At 45.3% G+C, this 13,066-nt stretch overlaps 1 protein-coding gene across 1 annotated transcript in view; it reads right to left on the bottom strand.

The window, feature by feature from the left end:
- The window catches only part of myo1d (myosin 1D), a 55,077-nt gene that overhangs the window by 18,711 nt on the left and 23,300 nt on the right, over nucleotides 1–13,066 (bottom strand). Inside the window, exons 12-20 of the mRNA XM_078103084.1 lie at nucleotides 10,893–10,963; nucleotides 9,503–9,577; nucleotides 8,958–9,090; nucleotides 8,717–8,883; nucleotides 7,265–7,472; nucleotides 2,869–3,092; nucleotides 2,213–2,351; nucleotides 1,917–2,021; nucleotides 1,654–1,767 (exon numbers count right to left, since the gene is read on the bottom strand). Coding sequence (XP_077959210.1) covers nucleotides 1,654–1,767; nucleotides 1,917–2,021; nucleotides 2,213–2,351; nucleotides 2,869–3,092; nucleotides 7,265–7,472; nucleotides 8,717–8,883; nucleotides 8,958–9,090; nucleotides 9,503–9,577; nucleotides 10,893–10,963 — 1,236 coding nt within the window. The remainder of the gene's footprint in view (nucleotides 1–1,653; nucleotides 1,768–1,916; nucleotides 2,022–2,212; nucleotides 2,352–2,868; nucleotides 3,093–7,264; nucleotides 7,473–8,716; nucleotides 8,884–8,957; nucleotides 9,091–9,502; nucleotides 9,578–10,892; nucleotides 10,964–13,066) is intronic.

The raw sequence follows: 13,066 nt of genomic DNA, 5'->3' as shown, positions 1-13,066 counted from the left end.
GTTTGCTGTTTCCCTTCTCTCTTTGCATCAAAGTCCTTTATTAACCACATCTATTTGATATTCAAGAGAACACTATAAATTATCTTGTTTATGGCCCTTTTGAGCAAATGACTATAATGATTTCACAATAGAGAACATATTGGTGCCTTTTTAAAGGACGGTTCAAGATTTGCTTTTAGTCCAAATGGTTTTACCCCCTTTTCGTTGATACAGGCCACCTTACAGCCATACTTATTATTTACTGAATCTTCAGTATGAAGAAAAAAATGTTTTCGGAGCTTCCGTTCTGCAAATAAGGGGGTCAACTAACCATTCACAGTAAAGTCTCTAGAAATGCACATTTCTGCAGTATGGTACGAAAAAAAAGCGGTGATACATTTTTATATAAAAGGTTCAACAAATTTCTTTCAATAAATTCATAGAATAATAGGATGGAGACGGTCATATCAAAGTGCTAAAGTCAAACCAGGAGGTGGTTAGCTTAGCTTAGCAAAAAGACTGGAAATCGGTGAATCAGCTAGCCTGGCCACATGGACCCATCTCTAGATAACACATTATATCCGTTTGTTTAAGCTAACAACCTGGAAGGGCAAAGGCGATAAATTATGCCTTTTGCTGGACTATTCTCTTGGTCGGGCGTGGTGACTTCCTGTAGTTTCTGCTGTACCATGAAAGCGAACATGATATTTCCCTAAAAACTAAATAACTGCAGCCTCTTGAGAAAGGAATAACTAATCATTTGTGAGAGAAAATTTAAGAAAACTAATCAATTCCAGCTTAGATGCAACATGTCAACGTGTGGCAGAAACAAGTAGCAGGATGTAAGCACGCACACACACACACACACACGAGAAATGCCATGGAAACAGCCTCACGTGCTGTGTGCATGTAGCAGCTTTAATTAAAGCAGCCAATCGTAAAGCTGAATGTGATGTTTGCATATTGACAAGCTGCCATAACGGGCTGCTGACAAGTGGAAACCAGAGATAATACGACTATCACATGAAGCAGGCTGCAAGAAGAAATATAAACCCATCCTATAGTTTATGGCTTACTGCTTAAGGAAACATTGATGTTGTTAAGCTTTAGAAACAAAAAATGTATCACTTCTGCTCATTAATTGACCTTAAAGGTCTATTATTATCTAAACTGTTGATAATAAGGTTTTTGGTTGAAGTTAATGTTTTAAGTCTTCAGAAAGCTTTTATCTGGGACTTATAATACGTTTCTTGCGGGACAAAAAATAACCTGTACACTCTAATCCATGAATACAATAAAGCATTATAACTAACAGCTTCCCTGAAATATATATTCAAATATGTTAATAGTTCAGTGTTTTTCACAATGGAAAGTTAAATTAGGTTCATTATGAGAAGCCTGTTCAGTATAATCCTCTTACTGCGTCTTCAATAATTAAACTATTCATACATTTTATTCTTAGAGCCTCTTTCTCATATACAGCACGGCCTGCGTCTGACACATTGTAATTAAACTTGGCTGGAAGTAGTTTAAATCACTGATGATCATTAGGTGTTTCTCTATTTAATTCATTTTAAAAGCTTTCAACCTTCTATTAAACCCAAATACGCACTGAAGAGCTGCTTAAAGCCGTCTAGCCATGTTGTGTGTTTGCAGGAATGGAGTGCTCCATACGTTGTAGAGGGGGGTGCTCTTCATGGGCTTGTACTGCTTCAGGGGGTTCATCTTGTACAGGTGGCGGTCAGTGATGAGCAAGGCCCGGTCCTCCGCCTTGTGGAAACGGTTGATCTGGGAAAACAACAAAGCTCGTCAACACTCGGCGAAGAGGCGGCTGGGTTCCTTTGTTTGTGCAGACGGACTTGTATCTTGTGACTGTGTGTGCGCGTGTGTGTGTGTGTGTGTGTGTGTGTGTAAGGAGTGGATGAATGCTCAGATACCTTGCGCACGTTACCGGAGAACAGAATCTTCATGAATTTGTCTTTCCGCTGCAGCTCGCCGGAAACCAGCGTGAAGGACGAGGCCGTGTCGGGGCTGTCTCGCTTCTGTTGGCCACAAACAACACAGAGAAGCTGTCAAAACGCTCCACTAACCGCTAAGAAAGACAAGGACGTGTCCCATCTGTGCTGCACCAAAACATTTGCCTCTGTTAACCGATTCAAGTGCGCTTTGGTTCCATTTTAAGCATATTCTACTCTATTATCAGAGTGGTACCCCACCAGGACCGCCAGCTTACCAGGTAGTTTCCTTCCCAGGCTCTCTGCAGTCCCAAGTCGGCTCTCTGGCCCTTCAGGGCCTCCAGGCTGGCTACCTTGGCCCTCACCTGCAGGGCCTCCTCTGGAGAGAGGCCTTTGATCAGCGTCCACGCCCACCACCTGGAGGCACACAGAGAGACCTGAGAGCGCCGCTCTCCATTCAGACGCCGGACCCCGGCAGTCGGGTGTGCGGGGGGTGCCGGCGCAGCGGGGCATGCGTTGGTACCCCAGCTGCGCTTATTGGCCCCTAACTCGCACATCCTGACAGCCAACAACATTCTCTGGGAAGGCTGCTTCTGGTACGCCGCCCGGCTTCACATGGAGAGAAGCAGGCAAACCGACGTCGGGATGAAAGGCAGCGGCGGGTCGTTGGTGGAGGAAGAAAGATCAATGAACCCAGTGTGAGCCCGAGGAAGAAGGAAGCTTGTGTTCTGGTTGCTTCAGATGGGACTCATCTGGATGGGAAATAACCCTCGGGGGCTCAAGCGTTTGCTCCACATGTGCATCGGTTTTGAAAGTTAACGGATATTTTAGGATTTTAAAGGTAGTTTGTACAACAAGTCAAGGAGTAAAAGCGGCTTCTTGTTTGTGCTTGAAAAGCTGCTGACGGCACTATTTAAAGAGGAAGCTACGTTACCTGTTGTAGATGCTCTTGAGGGCCTCTTCGAACTTGCGCAGGACCTTTGGGGGCGTTGGCCACTTCAGGTGCCTTCCGTAGTCCTTCATGGATCGGACGTTTTTGAAGCGGCGGGTGACCTCGCGAACGTAAGACTTCACTTTGTAGCGCCGGTAGGCCCGCAGGATGATGAGGGCCGCTCTCATCCGCCGGTACCTCATCCGGGCGATGGTGCCCCTCCACACCTGCAGACACGTCACGTCATCAGCACGCATGTAACTCTAATCAATGAGGTGTTAAAGTAGCAAAAAATGAAATAGGATTTTTGCATGAAAAACTATGTTTTTGCATGCGGTGCTTTTGTTTAAGCTGCCACATTACCCATGATGCCCGGCAATAGAATAGAACCTTGGGCAGCATCACTGCTACTACTAAGTTTGAGGACGAATGACCTCCACATAAAATGACCCGAGTTCCATTTTCAGCACCGGAGGAAGGAACGGAGGGACGTTTTTTACTGCCATATCTAGATTTTAATTATTTATTTGATGGAATAGCCATCACTAACCCGGCTATTTTAAGCTCTTATACACCGGTGGTAAAACACTGACTATAAAAAGCTACGACTTCTGCACTAAAATGAAAATAAATGTACAGAAACTATAAACCCTGTGGCATATTGATATAAAAATCAATGTGTATTTAAGATGCGGCATGTTTTTTTTTCTGATTAATTTTGGAGCGAAACAGTTATTCCATCACTGGTCATTAAATCATCAGAACATTGTTTATTTGCGCTCATAACGTTTGAATAATGAGGACTCAGACCTCCGAGCCTGCCTGTAACTAAACATTGGTTGAGTGGCTATCAGACCCTCTGAAACATGAATAATAGATATAAGTGGGACCCCAGGGAAGCATAACTCCTGATCCGCCCACACTGAAACCACCACCATATGCTCCCTTCTTCTGTGTGCCCTCTCTTTGCTACATACAACTTATTTACACACATATATTTGGCCACATTGTACCACGATAATCAGCAAAAAGAGATGATTTAGCGTCATAAACCAAAGGGAACGCTGCACTGGAGACTCACTCCTAAATATCTTGGAGGTGCAAACCAAAGTAATGATGGAAATCATGAATATTTAATCTTTTGTGGTGTGGGGGAGGCCGGCGGCAAAGAAACAGCTTATTTTTAAAAATAATTAGCATATTAAAAAGTGTGGATGAGGCAGTGATACTGCAGAAGATTACTTCACGTACTTTAAGGCGATAACGTCGCATCCACGTCGGCGGCATATTTGTTGTTCACGTTGTTCTTTGGCATTATGTCATCACGTGAAATGTCACTTTTAAATCCTCCTCCACTGCAGACCGAAGGATCTAAAGAGTTTATCTCACCACGTGTCATGTGAGCTCTGCCCTCCACTGATACGCAACAGAGCCTTCTGAAGGCTTATTGGCGGTTTTGTTAATTAGAACGAGCTCAGAAGACAAGAGATGACAGAAAGAACACAGTACTTTGTATCCTTTGTACTTGTCTTATAGACTTTGTCATGGAATTGTTTATGTCACATCCATCTGTTGAAAACAATATATATTCTTTCCAAAAAGAATTAGCTTTTAATTAAGGGTCTGTAATATGTTCGTTGACTGGTAATAAGACTACAAAAAGTTAGGTTTTTAGACGTTACCGAAAACCTTGTGTTTCTTATAATTGTTTATAATAGCCTAACAAGACAATTCTTACATGAGCTACCAAACTGACAAAAAAACATTTAATTCCATAACACAGCGTTACAGCAGCTTTTTTTGTTGCTCTCGCTTCATCAAAAACATCTTTTATGTTCTGTGTTAGTTTCTCTATAAAGAAATGTATCTATTCAGGGACAGAAATAGCTCCTCTAATCCCGTGTTATATTAAGTCTCAAATGAGGTTCCTCTGACGACCTTATCGTCGGTTTCCTTTGACGCATTACGGACGAGCATCAGAAAATAGCAGCAGCTACTCGTCTCTAATGGAGCCCAGGATCGATCGATTGAATGGCTTTGTACTCTTTTCTTTTGAATTCAGAGTAAAGACCTGGTGTGAAGGCCGGGGCGACCTTCGCATAGAGCGCGACTGTTTATCTAAACAACAACGAGCCACTAATCACGCCGTGTGTGTCGGGAGCTGGAGGCGAGAGGCGGGGACATGCATCCGAAAACGCCTCTCCAGCGCGCGTGACAGGTGGGAGTCGGCGAGGGGTCAGGACTACACACACACACACGGTGTCTGCTTCTCCACCGGCTGCCATGACGCTGGTGAGCTGATGAAGATGACACTGGAGGGGGGGGGGGGGGGGGGGTGCGCGGGTAAATCGAGCCAATAACAAGACCCCTGACGGACGGCCCCCACACTCTTAGGCCAATAAAGCCATCTGATGATCTCTTTTACGGACTCGTGCCCCCCCGGGACACGCTCATCAAAGGCAGATTGGGGATCTTTCCTGGCAACAAAGCAGGGCAGATTGCTGGGGTTTAACTTGAGAGGAGGGGGGGAAGCGGGGGCATGTCGAACGGAGAGAACAGGAGAGTTTCCTACAAATGAATGCCTTTAATCTAGAAGCATCGGCACTGGAGCGCCAATAAAAAAGCCTGCGGTGCTGGCAATAAAAAAAAAAACAACCAACCCGTCACCAGTACTGCGGCCTCCACATCCTCTGGGGACGTGAAGCTGCTTTTTCCCGGCGACATGCTCCATGCACACGGATGGCCGGAGGGGGGGAGGGGAACACAACGCGTGCTCTCGCCCGTCAGGGAAGCAGAACGTACTGTGAGTTAGTCGTCCAGCTTGGAAGAATATGAGCTACAAAGTCTCACAAATGATCAGAGAGGAAATAAAGAATCTAAATACACCGAACAAACTGAACTTTGGCTGTGAGCCACACATCCGTTGCTATGGAGAGGTTATGGTTTTTTATGCTTGCCAAATTGTTGTATACAGCAGAATATTTGGGGGATTTCTCTAGAGATCAAGGGAGCGCAAAGCGCTGCACCTCAGTCTCTTGCAGCTTTAAGAGTGCCGGTAGTTATGGCCGGTAGACGATAACTTTGCAGGTTCAGAGGATTAGAGACCCCCCCCCCCCCAGCCAGTTATACTGCACAATTTATTGCATTGAGAAAACAAGTTATTTGCAACACAAACAACAACAAAAATGCACTTTATCTTTTAGGACCTTCCTCTGAGCCCCCAGCTGACTCCCTGAGACAGAAGTAGCCTCTCATCAACCAACTGCTGCACCGAATTAAGGCGGCTGCTTAGAATACACATGGGAGGGGGGGTCAGGGGGCTCTGCGCTCGTCATCGGTGCTCTGACAAGCGCCGACAGTTACTGCGATGTGGATGGCTGAGCTTGGATCTATTAAATATTCATCTTTACACAGAGGTACTAGGGGAGGGGCGGGGGGTCGTTTCATTTCTAACATCTGTTGGATGTTTACGTTGGATTCTTTTGCTTCCTGGAGCCGTTTCTCAGAGCAGCAATGGTTTGGATCGTTCTGTTGTGGCTGGATGATTCCGCATGGATCGACGAATAAAGCTGCCGCTGCACACGCACTCTGGCCTGATTGGAAAAACACCTCAGGCCGAAGGGGGGGGCGGGGGGGGGAGGTTGTTGCTTTTTGTTTACGCCAACATGACTGCGGCGCACCTAGAAATGAAGTCAATGCGCGTCCTCACAGGCCGCACAAGTTTAGACGTCTAAACTTTAACTTAACTGTAACTGCTCTGTGCTTTTTGCTTGGGGCTGCACGATCGAGCGTGCACGTGAAGCGCATGCTGGGCGCTCAGCGTCGACAGACGGCCGGATGGAACGCCCCCGCTACGACACCTTTGTGATGTTTGTTTGTTTTGTTTTTTTGGGCGGGTGATTCCTCCGAGGCTTCGCTCGGCTACCGAGGCCTGCTTACCCCGGCAGAAGGCAGGGCTCTCCTGGGGGAGAGCTGGAAGGATCACTCGTGGGAAGAGCACAACACAAGGTCACACGAATCAATACCAGAGGGCGAACGATCGGTCTGCTGCAGGGGTTGACTAGGCTGGAAAAAGCCTTTCAAGTCGGAGAACTCGGAGATGCTCCTCGAGAGAGTCGGATCCGCAAACATGAATCTCACGAGACGGCTGGTGAGAAATGAAATCCAAAACCGGAATCAGGTGCAACAAATAAATAAACGTAAACGCTTCCGTGTTCCATCTGAATCTATTCAACTTTACAATAATTGTGTGGGCGAAAAAAATACCTTCACCTGAGAGGAAAAAGTATAGTATAGAACGTCCTATCAGCTCCCAAAATACCCGGGTGCGTATTTCCCATGTAGGTTTATCGTGGCGTCAGCAGGTCGGAAGCCACCACGAGGCGGTCAAGACTCTCACCTTCTGGAGGAAGAGGACAATCCTCTGGACCATTTCCACCCGCTGCTCCTCCAGGCTGAAGAGCGTGCGTGGCGTGCGGATGAAGACCTTGGTCTTGCCGAAGGCCGCATCGTGGTCAAAGCCACACCCCTGCAGGAGCTTCTTCACCGCCTCGGCGTCGGATGGGAGGTCGTGGTTCGGCCACGTGAACTGTGAGATCATCTTGTATCTGGAGGAGGGTGGAGTGATGTTTATTCAAAACCTAAATGGCTGCAGGAGCAGCTGAACCAGGATCTAGATTATTGTACATGAAAACAGGTCATTAAACATCTCAGATGCTGAGCACCAGGAAGCATCCACCTCACAAAGGTGATAGCACGTCTGTAGACTCATAACAATTTCTGTTCAATCATTTGTTACTGTTTTATGAAGTTAACAAAGAAATATCATTGATGAGAAAAATACCATTAGACTTATCTCTCAAATTGTTTTTTATAAAATAATGCATTTGTGTTTAAGGTTAAATTAAATTATATCTGATTTTGTACATGAACCAGGTGAGTAAGTGCTATAATATTCATGAAATACAAGCACTTACATTCTTAAACTGGTGATGTATGTCGCCTTTAAAATAACTCGCTGTAGCCTCCTGATTAGTTGAAAGAATCATTCATCAGAATGAATTATTTTATAAAACAACTTACGTATTCATTGCATACAATACAGGTAGTCCACCTTCTCTCTTTTCTGTCTATGAAAATACAGTTTTATTTTATGCTATTAATGATTCAAGAGTCAAGCTTATCATGCTTTTGTAACCCCTTAATTGTAGATGTGCCATTGCCGGTATGCTTGAAAGCAAATTAGTGCAGATTGTTATGTAAACAGATGTAATATCGGGTACTTGAGCTCTTTTATGAATAAAACATGAGTTATTAATGCAGGTCATCGACTAGCAGTTCAACACAGGGTCATTTCTGCAGCGCATTAAAATGTTTTACAAAGTCTCTTCCCATTCATTATAATCCAGCCCGCTTTAAATCATGCTTAGGGGACACGTTTAATACGCTTGTAGGGAAATGGGCTGATGAGGGTTATTTTGTCATGGCAGCTGGAAAGGTAACTGATTAGCTGCACGATTAGACGCGAGCTGACTGAGGTTATACGACTCGGATTTACACCCAGCGGTGTAGAATCCTTCACGGCTGCTCGTTGAACAGCTTTAGAGGTTCAGCCTGTTGATCAGATTGTAAAGCTGGTCGCATTAGAGACATATTTAAACTTCTATTCATGACCCCAGCATGATTAAAGGACACATTTATTTATCAAATGTGTCTAAAATTTGGGTAGTCACCGCCCTAAAGTGGAGGTTTGTGTCACATACGTAAAAAATAAACAGCAGATTAGTCGATGAAGATGAAGCCTGAGGGGGAGGGAGAAGTCGATTGCTAGTGTGTTTATTCAAAAAGGTACCTCTGCAGGAAGCGAGGGTAGGTCTGCCTGTAGGCGAAGCCGGCGCGTCGCACCCTGACGTTCTCCAGCAGCCCGAGGTACTCCACCTGGTGGCGGCAGCGCTCCTGCTCGAACAGCAGCGGGGACTTGACGTCGTTGGGCTTGATGCAGCGGACGTAGTAGGGTTCCTGCGGAAGGAGGCGGCGCGTCAGTAACGGGGCGTTTTCGACGCGCGAGACGGGGGCAGCGCTCGGGGGCTCACCTTGCAGGCCAGGTTCTCCACCAGCGAGATCATGGAGTTCTTGAAGAGCGTCGCGGCCGTGAGCGGCCGTTTGGTGACCTCGGTGATGCTCAGCTTGCCCTCGGGCCACATGCCCTTCAGCACCGGGTTGGAACTGGAGACATCACGAGTGATAATCAAAGCGTTGTAACGAGTGAAAGGTCAGATCAATCATTTTGTTGTTAAAGCTGAAAGAAATGGCTTTGTGATCTGATTTCTTTACAGTTCTACAGTATATTTATATAAATATAAAAGTTATTATCTGTTCAATAGTGTCATTGAGACATTTGATTGATTACATTGTGTTTTTGAGTAAAGGTTGTCATCAAATGCACATTAGACAGGCCAAGAATTACTGGACCTCGCATTCATTTTCACAGAGGGAACACCAGAGGAGGACGATAAAAAACAGACAACAGAGGAGATCAGTTGTACCGGTCCAGTGCTGTGCTTTCTGGGGGGGTGTCAAGTAGTGCTGCATGGAACACAGTGTGTGAAGGAGTAGTGTGTGTGTGTGTGTGTGTCACCTGTTGTACAGCAGCCTCTTGAAATCCTGGAACAGAGTGTCTTTGTTCTTATCAATGAACCCCACCACGGAGTACCTGAGGAGAGGAGACAAGGAGGCCTAAACATCGGCACAGCCAAACGTGACTTTGGCACCGCGGCTCCAACGAGGTGCCGTAGAGGCTGCGCTGCACGCTCGTGGCGGGAGTCTGAGAGCCGTCTTACAACTTTTCTCAATGTTTTTTTTTTTTTTTTCTTCATTAAAAGGTTAATTGGAAACTTGTTCACCCTCTAGTCTCACATCTGGTTGCAAAAACATCCCTGATGGCGACGGCCAGAATGCCGAACAGAAGGTTTTAAAACCGAAGGGTGGCGTGACGGTGACTTGGATCCACATTAATCCCTTCTGACCTTTGCTTTCAACAGCAGCTGATCTTTTACTTTTTTGCGCATTGAGCTGCTGCCACATGATTGCCTGGATGGATAACAGCAGGTGCACCTCACAAAGCGCCTAAATAGCCGTTTAATGTAAATGTATGTCCACGCACACCTTAAGTTAATGAATGCTTTTAGGCAATATAAGCGGCTATAAATGGAGCCGTGCTGGGAGACGGGAGGTGCTCGCTGCCTTCTGGTATAAGTGGTTCAGGGATCAATCAAGGGAGACCCCCCCCTCCTCACCACCCCTACACCCCCCCTCCCGTGCGGCAGACACTTAGCCCTCAGAAATGGGCTCAACACGTTTCACTGAGAGCACTTTTTGTGGGCTTAATGTGTGCGACTTATTCATTTGAATGGCGCTGAAGTACTTCTGGGAGCGGGAAGCGGCGCTGTCTGTTTGGGAAGAGGGGCGGGCAGGCGGGGCGGGGGGGGGCAATAAAGATGTCGTTTAAATGTTCGAGTGTGCACGCAACTGCCTATTTACAACGAGGGTTCTTCTGGATGTAAATCAATGCGATGTGAAATCTCGGCACACTGAATAAATTAGAGCACAGGCCGAGAAATCTTTGTTGAGATGAATCCACATTTGGGTTTTTTGGTGTTTTGCGGCCTTCTTTTCTTTTTTAACATAAAATGTTCAAAGGACACATAAAAGTGTTAAATGTTGCAGAGCAGTTGGCCAAAATGTTTTGTCTCTGCATAAACGTTAAGTGACCAATTTGTGATATTTCTAAATTCACCAAATGCATTTGTTCTATTTTACATTAACTGATCCAAGGCATTATCTAAAGAAATACAGTATGCAATATATTTATGCAGACATTAATTACAGCAAGTTTAATTTAAGATTCCATCTGCAAAAGTGCACGACTTTGGTTTCAGTGAATATGTGAAAACATAGAAATGTGGGAAAAGGAGCACGAATCACAGGTAAAAGCTTCTCTTGAATAAACTGAAGCCGTAGACACTTACATCACATCGCCCGCGTAGTGTCGGATGCGAAAGTCTCTGTTGAACTCCAAACTCTTGTCTGCGGGTGAGAGCTGCAGAGACGGGACGACAGCAACAGTAAAGAATCATCTCACACAGTATTACTACTGTATACTGAAAGGAACAATGTGTCCTTCCTCAATTCAGATTTGTGTGATACGAGTCCCAGTATGAAGTTCTACGCATTACTATGGAAATGTTTGTCAAATAAAAAGTAAATGGTAGATTCCAACCAGAAACAAAAGGACAGCGACTCCCCAAATACTATGGAATACTAGATTTACAAGCAAGTGTTTTCTTAAGTCAGACATGTGGCTCTTCCACTTTATACATTTCAAATACAATCAAAAGGCCCTTTTGTTATTACTCTATCAACGTTAACCCGAAACACTAAGGACGGTCTGCAAAACTGCAGCGCAGATGTAGTGATGCGGAAAACACCCACCGATGTCAAGACGGATAAAGCATCACAGAAAAGAAGAGGGGGGGTGTCGGGGGGAGAGCGAGAGCGAACAAGGACCGAAGAAGAAGAGGAGAGACGGACGCGGCGTGGTGGAAGAATAAAAGCGAGTGTGAAAGCGTGATGCTGAAGCCTGTAAGTAGGCCAGAGAGCAGCGGCGCAGGGAGGGCGGAGGCATCAATGGAAACGCACAGCAGCTCATCGCGGACCGAGGGCCAGTGGGGGGAGGGGGGGGGGGGGACTTTATTTGTTTCCCTATGTTTCACTATATTTTAACTGTGTTTTGCTGGCTCTGTCGCACTCAGTTGATGAAGAGTGCGTTGTTAATAAAATGCATTATTGTTATTATTACATTTTGTACAGGGTAAGGCTGTGTGTGTGATAGATGACGGGAGGAGAGTGAGAGTGAAACACACACAAGTCCTCTACCTGGAGGCTATTTCTGTGGGGCATCCCTTTGGGGCTTGGTGAAAATATGGAATGACTCATCGGACACACACACACACACACACACACACACACACACACACACACACACACACACACACACACACACACACACACACACACACACACACACACACACACACACACACACACACACACACACACACACGGGCATCAAAGAGAAAGTCTGCAGTAAAATCACAAAGCCATTTAAACTGCAGAGATCTCCTGACGCATAGATGTGCTTCAGTAACTGTTGTAATGGTCTCTGAAGCTCCTCTCCATTGCCAACAGTAAAGTGCTCAGCCAACAGAGGGGTGTGCAGTGTTTCCCCAGGTTAACGGCTTTGGGGGGTGCAGGGTGCGGCCAGACGGACCAACGGGGGTGTTTGGGGGGGTGCAGACATATGGCCCATAATAGCTGCTTTTACTAAGCAAAAGGTGATGGATGCATTACTTCTCACAGGTCAGGGCTATGAAGCAATACACTGATTACAATTTAAAAATATGAAATAGTCTATACAGTACTCACTGAGGAAAACTAAAATCATTTCACATCATAATCTCCTTTAAATTACACAACACACAATTTCCAGAGATAAATCCCCAATAAAAGATGAAACAAATAAACAAATACACACTAACAAACACACACAGTGAGAAACAGATGCACAATGAGACTGACAGCCTGCATCTGCTGGAAGCCACACAACCCCTCATCCATCTCAATGAACCACACACACACACACAAACCAACATGTGCTACATGCACACATTTCTTGGCAGCTTTATTATCAGCACGTCTTCTGTGTTTGGGACTCAGCCTGGTGGCAAGACCAAGGGTGTGATGGAGAAGGCTGCGCGTGTGTGTGTGTGTGTGTGTGTGTGTGTGTGTTTAAAGAGGCCACACAATAGAAACAGAACAAGGTCAGAATGAGGATGTGCCACACACACTTATTATTATTCAGAAAAAAAATATTCATTACTTAGAGGACAGCAGATTGTTTTATAACCTTCAACAAGGACATACTGGTAGATAAACATTTTAAACAATAAGTCATTTAACATTTAACAAAAAACAAGGATAATTCAGTGAAACCGAGCGACTCCATGAATGTAAAGCAGGGACGGAGAAAAGAGCCGAATCAGCAGGACGATCAATCCCTACAAAACAAAATACAACTAGCACGGTTATTATTTTTTAGATTAACAGTCTGTCAAATCATACATTTCCTAAAAGGGGATTGTTA

Source organism: Gasterosteus aculeatus, chromosome 5 (genome assembly GCF_964276395.1).
Source record: "Gasterosteus aculeatus chromosome 5, fGasAcu3.hap1.1, whole genome shotgun sequence".
Taxonomy (NCBI): Eukaryota; Metazoa; Chordata; class Actinopteri; order Perciformes; family Gasterosteidae; genus Gasterosteus; species Gasterosteus aculeatus.
Note: the sequence above shows the minus strand (reverse complement) of the source record. Positions and strands in the feature narration are given on the sequence as shown.